At 34.0% G+C, this 25356-nt stretch overlaps 4 protein-coding genes across 4 annotated transcripts; 2 read left to right on the forward strand and 2 right to left on the reverse strand.

Moving 5' to 3' along the window:
* On the forward strand, positions 6386-8307 carry LOC18592155 (signal peptidase complex-like protein DTM1). The gene is made up of 2 exons (XM_007018714.2): positions 6386-6870; positions 7835-8307. Exons 1-2 carry the CDS (start codon positions 6626-6628, stop codon positions 7920-7922), a joined length of 333 nt encoding a protein of 110 aa, XP_007018776.2. The 5' UTR covers positions 6386-6625; the 3' UTR covers positions 7923-8307.
* On the forward strand, positions 9659-10424 carry LOC18592156 (multifunctional methyltransferase subunit TRM112-like protein At1g22270). Its single transcript, XM_007018715.2, has one exon. It carries the CDS (start codon positions 9742-9744, stop codon positions 10114-10116), a length of 375 nt encoding a protein of 124 aa, XP_007018777.2. The 5' UTR covers positions 9659-9741; the 3' UTR covers positions 10117-10424.
* On the reverse strand, positions 10795-16830 carry LOC18592157. Its single transcript, XM_007018716.2, has 8 exons — positions 16272-16830; positions 16056-16196; positions 15736-15963; positions 14770-14977; positions 13558-13694; positions 12928-13008; positions 11454-11520; positions 10795-11364 (listed from the first exon to the last, which is right to left on the reverse strand). The coding sequence occupies exons 1-8, from the start codon at positions 16589-16591 to the stop codon at positions 11065-11067; spliced, it is 1482 nt and encodes a 493-aa protein (XP_007018778.2). The 5' UTR covers positions 16592-16830; the 3' UTR covers positions 10795-11064.
* On the reverse strand, positions 18538-21881 carry LOC18592158 (probable mitochondrial adenine nucleotide transporter BTL3). The gene is made up of 4 exons (XM_007018717.2): positions 21230-21881; positions 20815-21118; positions 19360-19827; positions 18538-18806 (listed from the first exon to the last, which is right to left on the reverse strand). The coding sequence occupies exons 1-4, from the start codon at positions 21649-21651 to the stop codon at positions 18738-18740; spliced, it is 1263 nt and encodes a 420-aa protein (XP_007018779.2). The 5' UTR covers positions 21652-21881; the 3' UTR covers positions 18538-18737.

Consider the following 25356-nt stretch of genomic DNA (forward strand, 5'->3'; position numbering starts at 1 on the left):
CCCTCTGTCACCACCAAAACTCATCAGGCATGCTATTTATAAACTGTCTTTAGCGGTAATACTTCCTGTCTTGGATCTCTAATTATTAAAAAAAAATTCCATGACTTTTGTTTGGGCAATAAGATTGGGACACTTCTTCCTCCCAAGGTCATTTCACTACTAGACTAGAGATATGCCGGCCGCCTTCTTTAAAAGACCAATATATCCTTCAGCTTTTATATCTAGGTGATAAAACATATACACTTTGTGAGAAAAAATGTCGGATACATCGCGAAATGTGGGAAAAAAGGGTAGACAGTAACGTCTCTTTCCAGGGCTTCCAGGGAACTCGCGAATCGGGTTTCATAAAACGTGGCTACGCGAAATTGGTCAAAGGGAACCCATTTTCAGCCCACTTCATGCACGCAAACGTAGGAGAATATCTTTCGTCATATACTGCCTGCATGGCTTCAAAATTTCCAACGTCGTACTAATTATTTTGGATTTCATGACGAGACTTGTAAATTTTGGGAATCTACGTGCCAAATTACTCAATCATTATAAATTGAACAACATTAATTATTTGCTACATTTTCTTTCTGTAATACGACACATGCAGTGACAAGTATAAGACAATGGAAGCGCAACAGGGTCGAGTGATGAATATCCAACCATGAACAAAGCATAAAAGGAGCCTTGATAAATACTTTTGTTTGACTTTGAAATTCTTAGGCTAGTTTTGGAAGGGAAGTAGGAAACGATTTGGTCTTTAAAAATTAATTAAGATACTAACATGTCTAGCCTAAGTATATATACCTGTATATATTAATATACTTTAATTTAATTATTGTATATATATATATATATATATATATATATATATATATATATANTTTATTATTATATATATATATATATATATATATATATATATATATATATCAGTATCAAGAAAAAAAAATGGGAATATTTGAGAATTAAGAAAGGAGGACTTGGTTTTCCCCGTTAAGGATGCACCTAAATGTTTGTACATCATCAAGGCAAAGATGCATGCTTGAACCCAACTTCTGGCTCTTAAAAACATCAAAAACTTTTAGTACATCTTCATGATATATTATTTCAACATAAGCTAACTGACAGGGAAAAATCTAGGGAAATCATCATTGATTAAATTTAATAACATGGATGAAAATTAAATTGCAACCAACAAGGTAGCTAGCTGTTTTGTTAGGAAAAGACAAACTAGGATATTTTGACCTAGGGTTTGTGCATGGTTGGAATAGAAGTTGGTGCAGCAAACACCCAAATCAACACCAGTTTTTTTTTTTTTTCTGAAAATAAGTCATAAGACATTCTTCACACGATAATTAGTTCAATTGCATTTGTTGCTGGCTTTGTCTTCATCTTTGTGTTCTGTTGCAGAATTTTCTTTTCTTTGATATCCTTTTGGTTTTTTTTAAACGTTTAAAAAAAAAAAAAAACTAAAAAAGGAGAAGGTTATCCTGTAGCACAAGCCACTGCTTTCTTTTTTAAAAAAATGTTTTGTTGAAGAAATAAAAGCTACCAACCCAAACCAGTTTATAGGTTCCTCAAACTTAGAGAAAACCAAATTTAGACAGCATGAGAATCAGTCACCAGAAATTGTATCTTTGCATTTGTAATCATTCAACGAAAGGCAAATAGTATATGAACATGGCAAAAGTCCACCAAAAACCTGAAAAAGTGAGTCTCATATGTGAACTGAATCTTCCTACTATTCAATTATCTAGTTTCACATAATTGCATTTTCTTTTCACTTGGTTACAATTGGGTATGTAAACAAAGAACATATCCTATACAGATTTCCATTTTTTGGGGGGAAAAACAATGACCACTGAGCTAATTATATCCACAGAAATTTAGACTTGCAATGTCTATTGGTTATTCCTGGGATATTTTGGAGATTGCATTAATTTCTTGGCTCTTACTTGTGCAAGATTGGGAACTTACCTTATTTCATAAGCTAAGCTCTTTCAAACCTAAACTCTTCTTTTATTTGTCAATGTAGTTAGTGTCAATGTCAATTGCCAACAGCTACAAGAGTGATAGAGACCATTTGTGGCTATATAAATTTCCCTTTCCACACAAAACCTTACACTGCAAAAGAGGAACTCCATCATTTTCCCTTCTCTCCTTCAAATTAGTTAGTAAAACATTCAGACTTTTTCATACACAGAGAATAGTAATAGAGAATTTGGTCCTTCAACCAAGGTTCCTTGTCGGGTGGACCAGAGTGTGATTTGAATAAATAAAGCTGTGATGTCATATAAAATCAAAGCTTTTAAAATTTTCAGCTTTAATATATGATCTACGACGTTTTCAAGTGTCAGCTAAACAAACTGATTTGCTTGCTTCAGCAGGTTTCCAACCAATGCATCTAAAACCTGACGTCCTGTCCATCAACTTGTTTGGCCTTAATAGCCACGTTCATGATCTCAATATCTGCATACCTACACATCAGGCAAAAGATCTGCTCCTACTTTTTATTTGTAAGTAAAAGTTTTCCTCACTTTAGTTGAATTCAACCCTGAATATATATACAGTCGACAGTTTCTGTTTTCTCTTCCTCTCTTTCTGTAATTTCTTCCAAATTCTTAAAGCCACGTTACCCTCCCTGTAATCCACATTAAAAAACTTATGAGGATGGCTTATCGATTAAGCTTGTCTCTAGGAATTGAGAAAGTATATAGGAACAGTTGGAAACCCATTTCAGAAAACTTGTGTGCTTAAATTCCTAATGGATAACCTAATCATGACCATGGAATAGATAGAAGAAATAGCAAGAAATCTAGTTTACTTTAAGTTAGCCTGTGGGAACAGCCCTGGTCTCCAGGGTCTCTATACCCATTTATAATTTAATCATAAACCTAATGACTTTGGTTCTTCCAGAAGCTAACCTAATTCATTGTGTATACTGTATATACATACACATGTACAATGTTAGATGCTTGATTCAGATTTGTAAGCACATAATATAATATTAATTCTTCTTTGTAAAAGAAAAATGAAAATTAATTTACAGTATACATTTATGAGGGGTTAGCTAGACTCTGCTCCTATGCCTGAAAACTATAATACTATCAAATTGTCAGTATTTCCAAGTGTTATTTCCATACTAAAATAAACTTAGCTAACTTTGAATTTCCTTGCAGCTAAGCAAGGGAGAAATCAACTCCAAATGTCTGGTAAGACTTGGAATAAACAAAATTAAAACAGGTAACTAAATTGGAGCCCGCAGAATAGAATAAAACAATATATTACACACCTGACCCACGTGAATGTTACTCAACAAGAATACTTCTGACCAGACAGGTTTCACCTCTACCATTCTATACAATCCAAAATCCTAACAACACTCTAGAAAGAAGTTTGAGGAGAAGTATATAGATTTCAGTATATCCTAATTTTTGCATTGTTATCAATTATGAAGCGATGATCAGTGCTTTGTCACCACAGGAACTATTATAGAACATAATAACATTCTGGCTCAGATCTTTAGTTCTTGTTCTCCATAGAATGAGGGCGCGCAAAACGAATTTGATAATCAAGATTTCTAAGATTTTCACTGGAGATGCATATAATAAGTTGCAGTCTCCTTCATTCATATGAGACAAGCCGATACTGTCAACTTTTGCCCAACTAGTGCATACCAAACTATAAGGGATTTTAAATATGTTATGAAAATGTCATGGAAATTGTATATCATGTGAAGCCAGTTGGTTTATTTTATGCTTAACTATGATTAAAAACGTTCTTAGTAGTTGATGCCAGTAGCTTGGAGTTTCAGCCATGCACTTACTGTCTCTTACATCTTGACTCCTGCTGGTATTGACTTCAGAAACAGAGCTCAGGCTAAGAAGGGAGAGTGAAAGAGATTTATTTATTTATTTATTTTTTTCTGATGGAAGAGTGAAATAGATAGTTAATCGAACCAACTAATATCAAACAATTCACTCAACATCACTCATTTATAGCACAATCTGACTGGTTACCAGTCCAATCTGAACTTCAACAAATTTGAAGTTAAACAGATTGTGGGATGTATGTTGCAATATTTATAGTACAAGTGATTCATGGTGAAGTATAATAGTATTCTAATGCTAATCCTTGGTTGAATTCATCCTTCATCTTTTTGCGAAGAAGCCGGCTGCAATCACCTTACAAGATCCTTAATGATCTAAACTAAAATGATGCACCGGCTCTTCGAGTCATGGGGTGATTGAACAAGTTAACATGTCTGCTCCTTTCTATCACCAGCTCCAAAAGTGAATTCACCAAAGAGGTGTAGTAGTATAAAGTGGCTAAACATAGTGGAGTCCCCTCATCAACATGACTACATGATGATGCAGTAATATTTTTGTTAAACATGCATATCTACATATTCATATAAAATTTGTGGCAAAAGAAAAAAATAGTGCATATATATATATACACTTGAATGAAATTTCATCATGATTCAATAATCAATTGAACAAAAAGTAATAAGACATGAAATCCATTGAAAAATTGCTTCTCAAAGTCAACTAGGTAAAGGTGAAAAAAAGGTCAACTTTCTAGCTCAAGTTGAAGTCAATAACTAGCTAGTATGGGTTGTAATTTACTCGGATGATGAGATTAAATTATTTTACATTACCAAACACTTGAAAATAGAAATATATATATATATATATATTCCAAAGTATCTCAGTGAATATTTTCTTCTGCAGTGGTTAACCTAATCTTCATTTATCATATAAGCAACTAGCAGTAGGATGTTTATATTGGGTATGATTCTTAATCATGATAGTTTTTAAAGGGCAACAATGTATCGATTTCGATGTACCATTTGTAATCAATAGTCATGAACCTGAGTGTTTCTTTCCAAAATCCAAGTTCCGCTCAATCGCACCTGCAACATCAAGCAACCAAAGAAAGGAAACTGCAGAGAACAAACAAAATTGCCTAGCCATCTCTTTCCCACTTAGGTAATTGATTGAGGCATCTAACAAAATAGCCACCACATGTCAGCTCATATTTGTCAATTTTCTAGCAATTTGTTCTTTTTTGAAGGATTAAACTAAATCATAGCATACATAGCAATAAAAGATGTGGCGAAGTATCAAAATTTATTTTCCTTTTTTTTTCAGTTTTTGGTTATTGAAACTAATGATTCAACCTTGGAAGAGATCGCTTGCATAATCTTAATAAAAAGAAATGGCATTAGATATGATCTTGGAGAATCTATGGACCAACTCTTCCCTTCTTTATAAAATCACTGTCCCAAGTCCCATTCTGAAAAATTATCAACTAGTTTCTTGGAAACGTGCTGCAAATATTTGAATTTTCATAATCCCATTTTATTTCTTAAGGAGTGTTAACAAGCTCCTCTCACCTATGTTTTTCTTTATTTATTTATATATTCCTTTTTCTTTAGTGTTGACTAGGCTGAAACAGAGGTAACGGGTACTGCTTCTAGGTCGGCCAGGTTTCGGTAAGTGGGCTCAAGCCCAACTTCTCCTTCTGCCAAAAATCAAGTGGATTTAGTGAGGCCTGTGATCCGCTGCAATGACTCTTTTGATTTGCCATCGTATTTCCCTCTTTCCATAAATTCTCTTTTGAAGGGACCCTAGTCCAGTCCAGTCTAGCCCAGCCCAGCCTAGTTTTCCACAACGTCAATCCAGAACCCAAATGGCTAGCCAGGTTGAACCATTGACCCGTTGAAGGGTCCGGGTGAAATTACAACATTAATATAATATGTTGCAGCCAGTGTCTTACAAGAAGCAGGCATTTTGGGTTTTGATAATGGAAAACAAAGGTCAGAAGTCAGTTCTTTTAAGGGTATGCACACACAAATTTCTCGTTAAAATTTTAAGTCCATGTAATTGCATGTAATTGATTTATAATTTTTTTTCTTCTACAAAATTGACGAGCAAGTATGACATTATAGTTTAGATAGTAGAAAACTTGTAGTTTAGTTTCACCAAAAACAAAATTGCGGTCCAGAACATCAACATATAATGACGTAAAATTAAAATAGGTCTAAGATATGATTTGAGCTTAAAAGAATACCACTAGCTCTTTGTCATACATTGTGCATCCTAATCTTTTAAGAAAAATATAAGGGTTTAAGACTCCTTTACTTAAAAGCATTTCATATTTGTTTTCAAATTACCCCTTTAAATCTGTTCACACCAGTAATTTAGAAGGTTAAAGTAGTCTCTCGAAGTGGGTCTCACTTGGAATTTAAGTTGGCTCGATCATCGCCCCATTTGAACAGGAAACGGTGCATGGCAATGCAAACACGTCTTTCTCGCCAACACACGTGCCACGTTAGAGTTGGAGAAATTTTGAGAAACACTCCATCAAAAATGCCAAATTAAATGATCAACAAACATTTAAAGAAGCGAAGGAACCGTTGAGACGATAGGGCATTAAAAGCAGTTTAGTTTGCTGACGACTTAACATTAATTTCCGTAAAACACCCAAATAGAACTCTTTCTTCCTCATTTTTAATTCAGTGCCGCCCATTCACATCTCCATACTCTTTCTGCTTCCTCCTCTTCAGCATCTTTAGGCTTTAAGCTATAAGGTACAGGTAGCTGTCATCTGTTTTTTCTTCGGATTTGAAATGGCGAACGATGTTGCTTTAAGGTCAGCTATAGTATGGCTAGCGGTGATCATAGTCTTAGTAGGGGTACGCACGTTATCTTTGAAGAAAATGATGATAACTTATGCGTTTGGGATGGTTGGGATTGCTGGGATACTTTTGCCTGACTGGGATTTCTTCGATCGTGACTTTTCTCGGTGGTGTTATCCGGTTACTGCTGAAGAAAGAGCTGCTCTTCTTGCTCGAAGATCTGGGTTAATAAAAAGGTTAATAATCAATATCTCTTTTCTTTTCTTCTTGTTATTCCCTCATCGATACGAGTTTAGCGTTTTCAATTTTCTTCTTCCTCCCCTGTTTTGCATATATAGGCTATAAGATGCTTTACTTTTCTTCCTACCTAAAGTACCGTTCTGGTTTCGGAAAGAACAGAAAAATCAGGTGGATGATGAAACGTTGTTGTACTGTAGGTTCTGTTTAGGTTTAGTTTCACATGGCAGTTGAGTTAATAAAACTGTAGTTTAATTAGGTTACTATTATTAGCACTTAAAATCACTATGATGAATTTCAGTTTTCTTCCTATGATCATTAATTTACCATGACACCCCAAATCAGAAGCCGAGGGAGGGGGTTAATAGGGGCTCCCACCCAAAAAGTTTCAGAAATTTATAATTTTCTTGTTTGGTTTTAAAATTTTATAATTTTACTCCTATTGTTTAAAAAATTTTATAATTTTACCTTCCAAATATTAAACTTCTTATTTTTGCCTTTTCAAACATGAAATCCTGATTTCCCAAATAAACCCTTATTCCATTTCCATTAAGCTCAAGTATTATTAATTGGGGTTGGTTGGAGGATTATGAACTCCTTAATTGAATCGGTTGGCGTAAGGCTGTAATCACTTCAAGGCTGGGCGGTGGACTGGCCTAGTGTTTGCCGGTGTATGACTGGATGTCATGTATTAATCATCAATCCTACAGTGTGTACTGTAATGGCTTCATAAATGTATGAACTATATTCAAAGCACGTCTCTGGCTTGTTCATGTGGTATTGGGATATCTTGCAAAGCTGCAGTGGTTTCGTTCAGTACCCTTACCTGTCTCTGGAGTCTGGACCTCCCAAATAAAAGCGTCTTGGCTCGACTTTGGAGCAAATAATGGAGTTGGAATTTACCATTTATCAGTACTTTAGGAGAGGATAGGTTTTTCTTAAAGTTGGTTTTCTGTGCTGCAGGTGTCGGATCTACCCCATGAGAGTGATTATTTACACCACAATTTACGGCTTTGGTCTGTACAAGTGGTGGACTTTCATATCAAGTTAATTATCAAGGAACTCTGCCAGATGACCCTTTTTCCCAGCTGAGTTTTGGGATGATCAGCGTTTGCTCAAAATTCTTTTGGATTGTTGAATCTGCGCCTTTAGGAGTTGTTTCTCGGTTCGGTTCATATATATGTACAATTTGCGACTGCTGAAGATATATATGGCTCGATTATTCTCCTAATCGTGCCATCATAGAAACTATTTTTCCATTTTTTGGTGAAGGAAATGTGCCATTCATGTAGTGACCAACTATTTTTCCATTCTCTATAGTCTTTAGAGATTTCTTTTATTGAAAGCAATTTTTGTAAAGCTACTAGAAACAAATATGATCTCATCGTATTAAATATAAATGTCTAAACGGTAATTATAAGTTGTAATTTTTTGGACGGGAAGCTTGTCAGTGTCAACGGCAGAAGCTAGTTAGACCTGTATGCAACACAACCTTATATTTAAAATATTATCAATAATTATGTGATCATCACACGACTTTCAGTATTCACAATGATAAATTCTTTTAAAGCGTGCTTGGTTGGGAAATGGAGTAATCATTCCCCTCATTTTTAAACTCTCTTTAATCAATTGTTAGTCATTCTTGAATAAACGTAAATAGTTATTTTCAAAAAGGTCTTGATAACAATTATTTTAAAAATGGAGAATAGCTAAAAAATTTTGTTAGATAAAATTACTTTAAATAAATTTAAAAATTACATCATAGTATAAATTTTCTTGAATTTTCACATTTTCTCTTTTTATCCATCTTCCACCTCTTTCCTTCTCTCTAAAGAAGGTGATAGTGACACCATGTCTGTTGCGAAAAACATTAATTGGCATTCTTTCTCCATATTCGATCTTAGAAAGCGTCAATCTAGTGCTCCCTAATTAGATCCAATCACAGGAAGCATCGATTTGGTGCTCTAGCAACTAAATCTAACCACAAGGAGTGCTAGATCCATGTTTCATTACACTAGCCAAATCTTTGATGGTGAGAGAAAAGAATGAAATACTAAAATGAAAAAAAGAGGTTAAAAATTAATATTTTATTTTATAAAATTAAATTTTAATTTTAATTTTAATTATAAAAAATAATTTAATAATAAAGTTTTAATATTTCAAAATTAAAAATAAAAGTTTAAAATAAAATAATTAAATATAATAAGAAATAGATATTTTTGTTATTTATCACTTATTACTTGATTATTTCTAGAATTATTCTTGTCAATTAAATATTAAAATAAGTTATTATAACAATTTATATCCTATTCTATTCTTATGGGTTATAAATTAAATTATATAATAATTATTTCTTTCTTATTCTATTATCGTAGAATAATTATTCCATTCTCTTTATTTTATTTTGCAAAAGTTGGATTGGTATTGACTATAACATCACCTTCCACCTAGGTCAAGTTTCTCTAGAAAAATAGTTATTTCATTATTACTCTATTTCATTTTGCAAATCAAATATACTTTTAGTATTTTTATATTTCTATTTAATATTAAAAAATTGGTCAATAAAAAATTAGTGTACTATGGGCTAGGCTTAGTTTCTAAAGTTGGGCTGGTGTTGACTACAAGACCACCTTCGACCTAGGCCGGGCTTAAGAACTAGGGCTTATGTTAACACCACAAAACATATGAAATTACTATATTGCCCCCAAAATTTTAGCAGTACGACGAGGACATATTCGTCCTTCCACGAAAACCCCTACAAACAAGCCAAGCATCAACCAGGCTGCTACTCCATTTGACACAGGAGCCGAAAGAAAGAAGCAAAGAAACAGAAAGAAGCGAAAGGGAAAGACAGAAAATAAAGGAACGAGATGAGGTTGCTAACTCACAACATGTTGTCGTCAAACATCAAGGGGGTAACTAACGGCTTCCCTCTTAGAATCGAAGTGGAGAAAGTGGTGGAGAAGCAAGTCGAGATCAACCACGATTTCCTCAGGAACATATTTCCGAAGATCGATTGGAAAGCGTTTTTCGACGCTTCCAGAGTCATGGGCTACGCCGAGCTTCCCGAGGAGGCACCTGAGCCGTTGGTGTTAGAATCGGACCTGGAGTTCTTGAGAAAGTTCCATCATGCACTCTTGGAGCTCCATCTTGAGGAAGGTGCTCTTGTTTGCCCCGAGACGGGCAGAAAGTTTCCGGTTAACAAGGGAATTCCTAACATGCTTCTACATGAGGATGAGGTTTGAGAAATGGTCCCTGATACGGCTGCCTGGGTTTTCATTTGGGCTTTTATTTTTCTTTTCTTTTCCTTTTTTCTCCGTTCAGTCTTTCTTTGGGGAATGATATGTTGTTTGTTTAACTATAGGATTGAAGATTGATTCGAAAAAATGAGCTTTCAATCTATGATTGATGACTGCTGGCAATGAGATTAAAAGCTGTTAAAAAAATATTGTAATCGCTCCCATGTCTTTTTTAGATGAATTTGTAGAGGTTGGAAATTGTTGGAAAATGAAAATTGAACTCGAGACAGAAATTTCTTGACTAAGTTTATCCTAAACTTTCAAGCATAACTTCACCCGTAGTATTAATTCCTTTGATCTCACATTTTTGCGTTTATTATCCTATCATTTCCAAGGAGAAGCAAACATTTCACTTATCCTTTCCTAAATGCAGAAGTAATAGGTAAAGCAGGAAATAAAGTAGAAAATTCCATTTCCTAATGACATTAGAATAACAGGCGCTGGCTGGAAAGAAGCTTGTGAAGAACTAGTATCGGGAATCATTACTGATAGATGTACCCCCGTTGTTTTGGATGTAATAATGTAGACTTTAGAACCTGAACCTTCGATGAAATTGAACTTAAACAGCGATTCTGATCTCAATCTCGTGGAATTACCTTGACATCTCAAACTTGAAACCCAAGAGAGCTTTCGCTGAAAAACGAATCATGAATTTGACGGAACCTATTCAGATAAAGTATTGTTTTCACTTTTGTTACTGTCAAAAATTACTCAACAGACTATCAACACTAGAATAGATAACTCAGCAGGATATAATTTACCACCTGCGTTGCTATTTGCTACAGGCACCTCGGTACTCCCAGCCCTGTTGGTGCAAACAAATACAATTCATCATTCATGAGAAGAGAATACTCAGCTCTAGAGTCGCCTCAACCCCAAATCCCTGCAATCTGCTCAACTGTTTTTGCAGCGAGGGGTTTCACATGGGGGAGGAGGCACACCAAAGACCCAATCAAGAACATTTAGGTACTTTGAGCGGAACACGTCCCTCTCCTGTGCGTAGCAATGCATTATGATAGCGGTTGACAAGCTAAAAATTACCACATCAGCTCTCTTCAGATTCTTTGACCGTGGCAAATACCCAACATCAGCCATGCATGTAAAGAAGCTCTCTATGGCTCGTGCAAGGCAGTAGAGTGATATCTCAATCCGCCTACTTTTCTTCTCAATAGCCAAGGCCAGACCCGTTGGAAACTGCCCAATAACGCATCCTACATTAGAAAGAAAAAGGAAAAAACACCTTGGCCTACAACTCACATGATAAATTGGAAAGAATCCTTTACCGTTCCCATTGCTACCATTGGTATGTTACATTTTCTGAAAATCCTAAACAGCATGCAAGTCCACATCCTGTTGAAAAATGAATGGTGGTTAAATCAATGACAAAGGTCAATATTAGCAATATGTACAAGTTGGATTTGTGATTAACTTTATGCAAAGTGGAAAGCATCATAAGAAAAAAAAAAAGAAAAGCAAATTATGCCATCACTCATCTTACCCCCTATGAAGAAGCCTATACAGGTATTCAATGTGTATACATATGTTGACTCTCCTGCTTGATATAGCTCATGGTTTCGTAAAATACAGTACAGGAGAGACAAAGAAAGCATCTCACTATTTTCATATACACATCTTACCATTCTTGTCTTGTTTAATGACATTGTAACCTTTCTCAACTAGGTGTCTCTTCCAATATATATCAGTTCCTCATTTGCTATTGAACTATAAAACATCTTCCGAAACCAATAACCATGCCATTTAATTTCACATTAAATATATTAGGCAAACCTATTATCCTATTCAAAGCCTACTTTAGCACATAAAGTCAGTAATTCTTAATGCCTTTCAACCATGTTCATGGCACCACAAACTTACACAACTTGACATATGACATCACCAGATACTGCACGCAAGTAGCAAAGCCAGTACAAATTTTCATAGTTATGCTTATTTCCTTCCAACTACCAAAATTCACTTTTAGAAGAACATCCCTCAATGTTTTGAATTTTGAGAACCACATTTTAATTATATTAGATGATTGATGTTCATAAAACTATACCAAATTGCTAAAATTATGACCACGCGCAGTGATGCAGAAGTTGCAATTTAGAGTTTCCCCAGATTCCAAAGTTAGTTCAATATCATCATAAACTGACAATTTCATGAAGATTATGACCCTCTGTTTTTCTTATAAGTCTTTCACAGGAAATCATGATACACTTTGACTATCCTTGTCACAACCAACAATTCTCATGTCCGGACAATCAAAGTGGGCTTTGGAACAAAAAGAAAAAGACATTCAAAGTGGACTGCCACAATAGAAGCATAGAACCACTAACGAAGCTAAGAACTCTGTATAAGCATAGAACCAACAAGTCTCATGGCATGTGAATGTATGAAAATATGATTGCTCATCAAATAAAAGATTGTTGACCAGTATGAGATACTGATCTTCTTAAGTATAACAAAAGTAACAAAAAAAGGAAAAAGAAGGAAAGGTTGGATGAAATGACATATCACACCCTTAAGCATAGACTATAGGATATAGATCCTTTGTAATTTTGACCAACAATAACTAATGTTTTAATTACTTTAACCGCAACAGCAAATCTCAAAGACAATTACTTATCAAGAAAGGAAAACTAAAAAAGGGAGAGCTATAAATTAAAGTTGAAATGCATTAGGTATTACTAATCTTGGAGAACAAACAGACAATGCTATGAATACAATGAAACAGTAGAATGATAGAACACTAACCAAGCAGATGTGCAATAGACAGATAAAAATAAGCTTGATCTGGCAGTACCAACAAGACCCTTCCCTAATATTGTGTAAGGTCTGCATTAAGGTCAAAAAGAACTATGTCAGACAATAATGATTACAAGGAGCATCTGGCGAGTGAAGAGAACCAACACTGATCTCAATTATTGCTGGAAAAGAGAGGGTGAAGGGGGGGGGTGCACAGAAACAAACCAAAAGACTAACACATGTTGAGTTGTCCTAAAGAAAGAAAAGGAACAAGTAACTGGAAGGTTTTCTCTGATGCTCAAATATTATGAGGTACTCAAAGCCAAAGTGGGCATATAATTCTTTGTTCACCTAAAAATATATGAAGCAAACACTTGGCAAGCATGCCAAAAACCTATAGCATCCATGTGCAGCAACAAGCTCAATCACTCATCAACTTGTATAGGGGCATTTACCTACTCTATTAACCATAGAGGGCCCAAAGTAGGAAAAAATAATCTAAAAATCTAGAACATATTAAGTAAACAATTTCTTTTTTAAAATAATAATAACGATAAGTAGGCAAACTCTAAGTGAAAAATTTCACTAAATTTCAATTAAACAGTCTTCAAGAAAGAGAAAATAGTCTAACTGCATCACCTTTTTAAGAGGCCTTGACGATGAACTATCAATGCAGGAATCAAATAAACCGGAAGATACACAGGTAATGCCCTTTTATATGCTTCAATAAGAAAGGAAACAACATGTTCGCCACATGATTGATTCCCATGTATCATCTGCAAATAGCTTGAGGATTTAAGAACAATTCTCAAAAGTAACAATATACTTTTGCCAGCAAACTTCAAGCAATAGTGGCTCGAGTGCTTGAATCAAAGTCTATGCTGAATTTTCTATGAACATCTGAGTAATTTAAACCAACAAAAAAGAAATGATTCATGCAAGAAAATCTATTGTATTATTCAGAAATCATGCATGTTGCTAAATGTGAGCACTCTAAGATCTTATTGCAAAGGAGAACAATTAAACCTAATACAGTGGTTAAACTACTGCAATTTCAACTATTTACATCCAAATAACTAATATTATTGGAAGAAAATATTGAATTGTGGATTGCAAATGAGATCTTATCGCAAGGCTTACAGAGACTGCAAAGAATGACCAAGTGCATACAAAGTTTTGGGTAATGGAATACTTCAGAGGATAAGTAGATGGTTTTTAACCTGTCAAAAACACCTTCACTATGTGCTTTTACGTATGAATCAGCACATGACAAAGAAAAGCTCTAAATTAGTTCTAAAATTCTGAAAGTTGGAAGGCAGTATCAGGCTGATAACCAGAGCAACTGAAATGAACTTCACACTCTCTCCTACTCTTTTCAGATTTTCATTTTGTAATTTCTCATAAAGCAGCATGAAGGAGAGTTTTTAGCCCATAAGAATGAGCTTTATGAGTTTTGAAAAGAATGAGAAAAATGAAAAGCTCAATGTCACTTCAGATTAATTTTCTTAACCAAGCCCTTCTTACTTAGCTTTCTCAAATTCTTGCAAACAATTCCATTCAACAAGCATCTAAGTAAATCTTCAAGACGACATTCATTGCCATAAAAATGCTATCCTGTATGAAAAGAAGCACCCATCTTTAATGATCTTACTCAAGAGATAATCCTAAATAAAGCACAATGCTGAAGTCTCATATACCAGACACTGTGTAGGGGGGAAAATGCCGTGCTGTTAGTTCTTTGTTCCAAAGGAAGAAAGAAAGAAAAGTATAGAAGGACTGCATACTATGAATAAGGTATATACATTAACACTACTCGGTAAAATGACACTAAGGGAGTAACAAGGATCATACCGAACAGGGGATTTTCATGTTAGGATCTAATTTTATGTCTACTCCTGTTGCCTTGTAAAGTTTCTCTATTGCTTCCAAATTAGCGAATGGAAGGCCTCTTGCAATCTCTTTTACACCTTGTAGGATGACAATATCCTTTCCACCATGTTTATTGAGAAAGGACCTATATGATGGGGGCAAGCTATCTTGCTTCAATATGTATGAAGACCTGAAATAAAAATGTTTCCACTTAAAAGTTATGCCCAAAAAAATAAATAAAAGTGCATTAATCGACTCCTTAGAAAAAAATAATGAAATTTTCCCCAGGCTGTGTTTTTGGATGCCATTATGTGTACAATTTGAAAAGCTACACAATGTCGTCCGGCCCGTCTCAAATGTTGCCTTAAACTGTATAATGACCACTTACTTTTAGTTTAAGCAAATATTTTTCTAACTTTCTTTTCACATATGATATGATGTAGTTAGGCTTTGACCACTAGTTAGATTTAAGAATCAAAGATCCTGCTATGAAGCCTAAGATTTAATAAACTTTTAAGTATAGAGAAGATCAGGCAGCAGCCAAACATTTGAATTTTGATTGCCAGCTTTAACAGGATGAATTATAGTTAAAAACGAAAAAAAAAAAAAGGAAAAGAACAATAGAGTCCCCTGGCATGCTGATTAGACTTTCACTCATTTCATATATAGCCTGATATGTTTCGAAATGCCTCCAAAATGTTATAGTATCACACTTTTTTTTTCTTAAATCTTCCTGCAGGGAAATTGTTCGAGATTGATAACTTAAACTGGGCTCTTAATCCAGGAGGCTCAGTCACCTAGCCTAGGTGGTAACTTCCAAAAGAGTTACATGCTTCAAGTACAACTGAAAATTACCATAATTCAATGAGAACCATTGCACTAAAACTTAACAGTATAAAACAACAAAACAAAACCAATAACCAAGAGAATTTAAAAGAAGAAACATACAAGATTTGAGAAGACGAGAGACACATAAGGAAAATGTCACCATGCTTCCAAGTAAGAGGTTTACAAAGCTTCCCAAACCGTTTACTCTTTATCCCACAGCGTGATGCCAATACAGCAGCTCTCATGAGTATGTATATGGCCAAACTCGTATGCTGCGTGTTCGGTCCGGTAAGAAGCATGGAAGGCCCTGCAACCAGTCCGGCTACTAATGCCCTCCATTTCGCAGTCCTGATTCAACAATTTAACACTCCAGTAAAACATAAGTTTATTAAATCTTCCATTTCAACTAAAGATATGGAAATTAAGATTAAGAGCATTGCCTGTTATGTCCTCCAAGAGCACCAATAACCTCATCTACTGAAACAAATGTACCAGCGAAAGTTCCAAGAAAAAGACCGTATCTAATTGTCTCCTTAATCGCCATAGAAACTGCTTCCTTGTCAGTAAAAGCCTCAACTTTCCTAAATCAAGAAATTATTAATTTATTATTCTCACAGCAAATTATAAAAAAAAAAAAAGATCAAATTTTAGTATACCTCGATTTTTTGCGCCGCAAGCGAGCAAGAATCGAGAAAAGAGCTAAGCCACCTTTAATGCCAGCTCCAATTGAGAAGCCTTTAGCTGAAGCGACAACAATTCTCCGTAACTTCTCCGAGTCCGTTAACAGTATCGAATCGAAACCAAGAGCAGAGGAAGAACATAACGAAGGTTTGCATCTCGCGCAATGCGTGCAAGTCTCGTAGTGAGATCTGGGGATACAATAATCCTCGGCGCCATCGTGGAAACCACCATTTTCGCCGGAGAGACAAGAGCATCTGCAACCACCGTTGATGGCTCCGTCTCCGGACGGCGACATGGTCGTGAACTAGGGTTTTTGCGGCGCGGAGATAACTAAGTTTTTTTGAAGAAGAATCAGGAGGTGATTGATTGATTTAGGAGCCGGATTGTTGGTGGGAAATTACGAAACGAATTTTCAAAGTGAGACAGAATTTAACTTCCCTGCTTTTTGCGTTTATCAAAGTACCCTCGATTGACCGACACGTGTCTTATGTGAGTTTTGGCGGTTTGGCTCCATGCTTTGAAGTCCAATACCTTTGCTTGTCAAAAATGGCCGAATTGATTATAGCAAATTCTTTAATGAAAACGGTTCGTTAGTTCACCCTTCGGCCTTCGCCGTTGGTAGAATGCTTTTGCTAACTTATGACACGTCGATACTCGCAACGTTATAGGTAAGGGGCAACTTTTTTTGTTTGGTCTTTCGTCTGGGGCACTTTGTATCCAGAAGAATATACTCACCAAAGGCTAAACATTGCCCGTTATGTTATGCTCTTTTTGGGCTTTGACTGTGAATTTCGAAGGCATGTCAACTTTTGAGTACCTTTCATTTTGTACTAATCAATTAGGATAGAAAGTTACCAAAAAGGGTGAAAAATTTTTTTACCAAAAAATGGACATTTAATTGTTACCATTTCACTATTAGGTGATTGTGATATTGAATGTAATGAAAGGGGAACAGCTAGAGGATCACGTGTTCAACTTGCGATTGGCAGACAGAGCGAGCCATTTTCTAACATAATTTCGAAGCAACTTGCTCGTGGTCCATCAAGGTTCTGAATTCTGATGTAAGCTAACACTGAGAGTAACTAGAAAATTGAATGCAACGCCCCTTTTTCAAGCTTGTCTCATAGCTGTCAAGCTTCCTGAAATCTCCTACCTGGAAACGAAGCTTCGTGATAACAAATATGTTGAAAGATCTCAAACATGCTGGATTCAAGTTTCACGATGAGATTTGTCAAAAACTGCTGTAATACTGGTAAATAATTCGTTTCAATGCTATCTGCTAGTTAATTTCCTATGAACCCTCCAGCTATGGAAATCAGATTTTCAGATGTTTGGCACTGAAAAGTCAACCGGCGTTGGGGTGAATTACTACAAGAGGGGTCAAAGAATAACGTCCAGTGAATCTAATGAAACCATTTACAAACACAATCTTAACGTCCAGTCGTCCATATTCATCTTACTGTTGAGCTCCGCTGTTCACATACACAACTAGAGTCCAAAAAATAACTGGGGTATGTTTTATGAGCATTGCTGTTCGGCTTTTCTAAGGGATAAGGCCACGCACACTGGCCACTGCATGTGATTAGCATTCTTTGGACAAAGATGGACGGGAAAATCATATAAAATATAAAATTGGGAATCTATGGCTGTTTTATGAACAAATATAAGTCTTCTTCAAAATCCCAAACATATGTTTTGCATTGACTGATAACTGATTGTGCCAAAATACATGCAAAACCAAAGCATTTGGATATACCTGCTAATTCCAGAGGTAGAAGCAAAATTTTGTACAAAGATGGGGAGTGCCAAAATAGGCTACTTTCACTACTTTTACAGGGTTTCTTTTTCCCATTTTTAAAGTAGAGAAAGTTATTTGGATTTAAAACAAGCACATTTCACTTCTTTCACCATCAGCCATCTTTCAGACTTTTTGCCCAAAAATGGTGACACATATTTAAAATCCTTCTTATCAAATGTTTCAAATCATTTCAAAGCATAAAGTGTGTGTCATTCGAAAATGACATCATCAAAAGCTGTTATTATACTATACATCCACCCCCCACCAACCACCCCAGGACCCTAGCAAATACTTCGATGCATCACCAAGGACCTGATCTCAAGCATGTGCTAGCAAACATGATAGATTGAAAATGAAAACCACTACATTATATTATTAATAAAATCAAGCTCCTAAACTATGCAGGTCAAAATTCAGTCAGCAATTCAATGGTGGATCTATAATCAAGAAAAGAAGTTAACATGTCAATAAAATTTCCATTTCTTTCTGTTCAGGTAAAAAATATGTGGAGAACATTGATGGTAACTGTTAAGTTTAAATGATTAATGACTAAATCTTCCTCTGAATCTCTGTGCTGTGCTCATCTTATAGCACTGTACAACATCCTACCAGTTCTTTTCCTGAGAGGATCCATTGTCCCTCTTCAATTCACTTTGAGAACAATCTTCATAAACTCGTACACGAAATAACTTATTGCAGCGGAAGGAAGGACCTGAAGATGAAAAATATCATATTTAAAGAGGGAATTTTAAAAATGAAAAAGAAAGCAAGATTATACAATTTCCTTTGAAAATCAAATACATTTTGGGATCATATTACTAAGCAGAATATGATTCCAGAAGAACACATCAAATTTGAGTCATGAGGAATTCAACTTAGTAATAATGTCATATTTGATAGCAAGCTCAATATAAAGACTGTGATCAATCCCAAAAGATGACATCAAACATGATAGTGCACAGTGGTGAAAAGCATGTGAGCCACAAAAAGTGGGGGCAAAACAAGTAAAATATCCCATTTAAACAATTAGCTAATCAAATGTTAGAAACTATATATATATATATATATATATATAATGTGGAAAATAATCAAGATGATATCATCACTTCAGGACAGAACAGAAAGAAAATTGCGAGATGCACTCTCATGTTCTGCTGTCATCTTGATTGTTTAACCCCATGTCTGCATTTGTGAAGAGCGTATAATTAACATAAGCTTTTGCAAAACTATTCCTGGGGATTTTATTAAAAGCTTGATCCACTTACTTGTAGCAAGCTGGGAATTAGCCCTGCATAGAGTGCTGGAACTCCTCCTTGCTCAATAATCCTCACACCAGTTGCCAATGCACCCATTCTGCTTGCCTGGACTTGTAATTGCAACTGTCTTCTCACAACTTCAAATGGGTAAGTAGCAACTTCAGCGCAAGCACCAGCAATAGCCCCGTATAGTAATGTCCTGACTGGTCCCAACTCTAACTGATCCAAAGCATTCAGTTCCTGCCCCAGCTGACTCATGTTCTGAATTCTTTTCCTACCTTCCGTTGAGTGCAGATAAGCTGATTTCAACATATCATACACACCATAGAACACCGCAGCTGAAGGTGCCATGCTTACAATAGAGGGCACTAGACCTTTGTAGAGAGAAAAGAATCCTTCAGTTTGGATCATGTGGCGAAAAGCACCAATAACACCACCTAAGGCTTCTCCACCTGGTGCCACTATCTTGGTTCGGATCTGTACAAGACAACAATAAGCAAGTAGTCAATAACTATCCTCATAGAAGAAGAGGGGGGAAAGAAGAATTAATCAATTACCGGCATGCACCTACTGGAATCATGAAGGCATTGAAAACACTTGCAAGTTGCACATTAAGTGCTCTTTAATAAATCTACAAAGTTCAGAACAGAATAAAGCATAGCAGAAAATAAATTACTTTAAGAGTTGATGATTATTGGGACAGAAACAAGAATGGAATTATTCATAGTCGTCAAAAGCAGGTCCTCTCAAAATGTTGCTAGTTATAAATAAGCCTAGCATTTGACAAAAGCATTTACAGATGAAAGGTCTAAACAACAAAACTCAGTAAAGGAGCTTATCATATTTCATTTTAGTTCGGATATCATACATTTTAATATCCCTTTGAACCATTAAACTCTCAAGCTAGAATCACGCTTTCTTATTTTATAAAAATCTCAAAAAAAAAAAAAAATTTTGATTCCATGCGGCATTATCATAATTTATAATACTAAGACTCCCTGAAACCACTATCCTTCACCTTGATTGGTCAAAAGATATTACATTGGATGTCTCAAAATATGCATATTTAGTCATGCTAAACAAGACATTGCAGTGACAATAAAGGGATATCCTCTATAAAGCATTTTGCATTAAATAGATACTACTAGGTAAGAGAACAAAAGCACTAAATACTGGTAAACAAGATTATCACTATGTTTGGTCCGCAACCATACTTATAATAAGAGACCAGATGCTAACCTTAATTTACAAAATATAATTGGTTCCTCATAACTTTGACAAACCTTTAATAACACATAGGATTAACAATTAACCATGAGCAAGTTATGATGGTTGCCCCAAAATGTACAATACAGCAGTGCATATACTTAGCATGCCTACAAGAGTGATGCCCAAATGCAAGCTCAAATTGAAGATAGAAAAATGAAAACAGGAAGGAAATCTCATGTTGCAAATTCCACATACAGTGTCAAGCGGTAAGCAGAGTACGGTAGCAGTAATGCCAGCTGCAGCACCAGCAACAAACCTCTCAGAATTTGTGGTTTCCTCATTTCCAGACAATCTAAGCAATTGCTTCCTATAGGTATCGTAAGCACAAAAATTCACAGCTTTAAATGGGGCCGTGCGAAGAATGTTAATTAAGTTCCCTTTCCAAAACCCAAGTAATCCTTGCGTCACAGCAATCTTCTTAACAAGTTCAAATATATTCCTCTGTTCACCACGAACTATATATTCCAGCTTCAATCTCTCTAGCGGAGCAACAAATGTTCTATATCATTTCAAAACAATAATTAGAGTGAAAACAAAATAATGGATAGGTCTCTAGGCAAATAGGATAAAGGCACGTGCCTAAATTACAGCGAAAATTAATTAACGATACCTGGAAACCATGGCTGCGATAGCTCCAGCCCACAAATGCTTGGTAGTGTTGACAGCCCCACGTCGCGTTACCCTAACTTTCGGTTTGGCTACCGCTACTTCCCCATTGCTCTTCTTTTGTACTCCGTTTTCTAACAGAAACTCCTTGGGTTCTGAAACAAGCCCACCGTTGCTCAGGCTAATGGATAAAAAAAACAAATCCTTAACCGTAACGGCTTCCCGCTTTTGCCTACGAGCAAAAGAAACCGTTCTTTTGGAACCGGAGGTATCTTTAAAAGGGGAAATGAAGTCGAGGAAGCAAGAGGGAACGCTGGGCTCGATGAATAAACCGCCAGGGACAAGAAAATTTGAATTAGAGGGAAATGGAAGGATATGTTGGTGATCCGGGAGGGAGTTTCTGAAGTCGAGATGGAATTTAGGCATTGTTAAAGCAGTGGTGGAAATGGCGGTGGTTGGTGTTAGGAGGGGAATTTCACTATTTCAGGGGAGGAAGACGAGAAGAGTCAAACGAAAAGGTGAAGGAGAGGGGAATGAAGGAAATGGCGGGGCGTTCGGCCGGGGCTTTGCTTCCATCGCCGAACCAGCTACGATACAAGTTCTGCCCCTTGAGTCTTGAGCAAGTGACCCGGGTCGGTTTTGTTCCTCTGATCTTTTTTTTATTATTTTATTTCCCTTATTGGTTTTCCCTATTCTTGCTATTTTCATTTTTCTTTTTTATACGGTAACTAATGGATAAAGGAACTTTTTAATTAGTTAGACAACATCTCCAATATTCTTGTTTCTAACTAAATTTAGAGAACATTTTATTTTATTCTTTTTAGTTCAGATCGAATGCAACTATCATTTTTAACTAAATTCTTTTTAGAGAGCATCTTATCTTTTTAAGTTCAGATCCAATGTAATTATGTAAGTAAAAACAAATTTCATTGAATAATAAAATTAGCACGCCTTGCAAAAAATTCATGTCAATTCAATGATCTAAAAATTAAAATAAAATTCATAAAAAAGGCTGACAAACGATTTTTAAAAATAAAAAAAAAAAACAAACAAAATTACTGCAAAAAATGTGATATCATATGCAATTGTATTTACTAAACCCTCAATCCGATAAAAATATTTTTAATAATATTACATAGTACAATGTGTCATGGTCAAAGAGTTTAAATTAATCCACACAGACCAATTAATCCAACAGTTAGCAATCCAAACAGAATAGACAGTAGAGGGAGGCCTAGCAACCAAGTAAGTTAGATAGTCTGCATAAGCTAGACAACAAGCTCAGCTCACCTAATATAATCCGATTTTAATTTTTTGATTTGTTAATGTATATATAGACTTCTACGTAGATTTATTATATTAGTTGGAAATTTAGATTTAATTTAAATATTATCTCTTCAAATTAAATATTTTATTTTATCTTTATTTTGTAACCTTATCTTATCTAATAGAGGGAGTCATTAGCCTATAAACACAAAGCATTTTTTTTTATTTTCACTATGCTTACTTAATGTTTTACTTATAGAATTTAAAGTCACGTAAGGTTGGTCTAAGTTTTGACACGCGACACAATATAATATGATTGCATTAGTTTTGTAATGTAATAACATTTCATTCATTAATTATAATGTGATTGTATTGTAATTTTACATTACATTTAATTGATCACATTGTAAATAATGTGCTTTCATTACTATCATACCAAATGTTAAGTCCCATTGGGGTATTGCATCACATTTATTGGGAGCATATGATTCAAGACTTGCTGAAAATTAATATTGGTTTAAATGATTAAAATTTTATAAAATCATGGTATTTTATCAACTAAATCTTTTATATTTTGTTATATTTAAATGAGTTTCTAATTTTTATTTGTATTTAAATAAAATTTTAATTTTAATAAAAAATTAATAATTAATTTTAGTATCAATTAATATTTTTTATTCATGTGATTATATTATAGCTGATTAATATTTTCTCTTTCTTTCTTTTATAGCTCCTCAAAACTACTTAGTTTTAAGAAGATTAGATAAACTTTTGCAATATCTTCTTCATCTTTCTCTCTCTATTCTCACCTTCTCGGATCTATTCAAAATTCTGGTGCTATCATCGGTTGTCATTGGCCCCATTTGTCTTTGATCAAATCTAAAAAAAACATGGATAAAATATCTCTAATTTTTTAAATTTTGATCGAAACTATATAAAGGTTCATTAATTTTTAAAATAAACACTCATCCCCAAGTTAATATTAAACATGAAATAATTAAAAAGCCATTTCTCTTTTTTCCATTGTTTTTTTTTTCTCTCAAGCCAACACCATCCCTTGCATCGGTTGACCACCTAGTTCTCCCTTAGGGAGGTTGATCGAGAGCATTTTTTTAATTAATAAAATTATATATTAGTAATTTTTAAATTTAATAACAATAAATTTATTTTTTAATATTTTTATATTATTAAGTTGACGAAAACGTTAATAGTGGACTAATGATTGGACAAATATGTTCAATGGAAGATATTTTTTTAAATGGAGTATTTATTTTGAAAATTAATATATCACTATGCAATTTCGATCAAAACTTAAAAAATAAGAGTATTTTACAAAAAAAAAAAAAATTATTTTTCAATTCTCCATGCCTCCTTTTAGCTCCTGATTGGTTTAAGTTTGCTTAAAAATCTTTTTTTTTTCTCTTTTTTTTTCCTTAAAAAGCAATACCTACTTTTAATGGTCGAAGGTGAGATTTTTTTTGTTGCAGGTCCTTTATACTCTATTTCCTTTGCATTGTCACCTATTAATTTTCATCAATTGTTTTTTAAAAATATTATATTTAAGATTTTAAAATTTAGAGAACAAAATTAAAAAATTTATTTCAATTAAAAAAGAAAGTAACAAGAAAAGTTAAAAAAAAGTTTTTAATTTGGTAATTTTGACATCAATCTATGATTGATGATAGATGATAGAAGTAATAGTTATAATTTGTTTGATTTCGTATTTTATAACATCAGTTGTCATATGATAAAATCATTAAATTATATTACATATCACGTAGATAAAAAATATAAATTGATATTGGATTTTTATTTTTGGTTAAGATTGAAGATTTTTTTGGGTTAATTTTTTTATTAAGATTAAAGATTGTTTTTCTTTCTTTGGATACATTTAAAAGGAAAAATGTGCTATTGTTTTCTTTATCTTTAATTTTTTTCTCCTTTCTTTTTCTTCTCTTTTCTTTTTTTTAATAAAAAGAAAAAAATTGTGTTAGGTTTGTAATTACCATCCCGTCAGAACCTAATATGCATGTGTTTAACAAAAAATAAGAAAATTCATTAAGAGTTTTAAGATATTTAACATGAATATGACTGGATGAAATAAAAATAAAGTAAAAGAAGATTATCCATATGTTCATATGATTAACTTGAATAAAAAGATTTTTTTTCAAAAAAAAAAACTTGAATAAAAAAGACATATTGGGCCACAAAGTTATAAACAAGCCTTCCATAAGCCTTGGAAGAATAAGAATGTATCGTAAGGAAGTGTTTGATTTATAAAAATTATGAAAATATAGAGATAATTTTTTTTTGTCTTGACGTACAACATTTTTTTAGAAAACATTTTCAAGACTTATATTTGGATAACGTTTTCAGGATTTATGCTTGTTTAAAAGGTTGAAAATTTATGCTTGTTTGGAAAATTAAAAATTTATTCCAAATATAAAACATTTTATGGATGAATAGAAAAAATACCTATTGACTACCTAAAATATCTTACGTCTTTAAGAGGTATAATACGTTTTTCAAATAATAGAAAAAATGGTCTTATACTAAACTTAGTATAATAAATTTGATGAATATTAATATTTAACTTAAGATATAAAAAAATTAAAAATATTAATATTTAACTTAAAATATTAATATTTAAATTATTCAATACTATTAAAATTAAAAAAATATTTTTAATTAAATCACTCAATGCAATTAATATTTTTTTTATAAATTTTAATAAATCTTATTAATAATTATAATAAACAAATATTTCAATAATTGTCATTTAATTAATACAAATTTATAAATATAGGTTTTGAATGTTTTACACAATTGAAGAATATTGATATTTTTATAATACTATGGTAAGAA

Source organism: Theobroma cacao, chromosome 8 (genome assembly GCF_000208745.1).
Source record: "Theobroma cacao cultivar B97-61/B2 chromosome 8, Criollo_cocoa_genome_V2, whole genome shotgun sequence".
Classification (NCBI taxonomy): domain Eukaryota; kingdom Viridiplantae; phylum Streptophyta; class Magnoliopsida; order Malvales; family Malvaceae; genus Theobroma; species Theobroma cacao.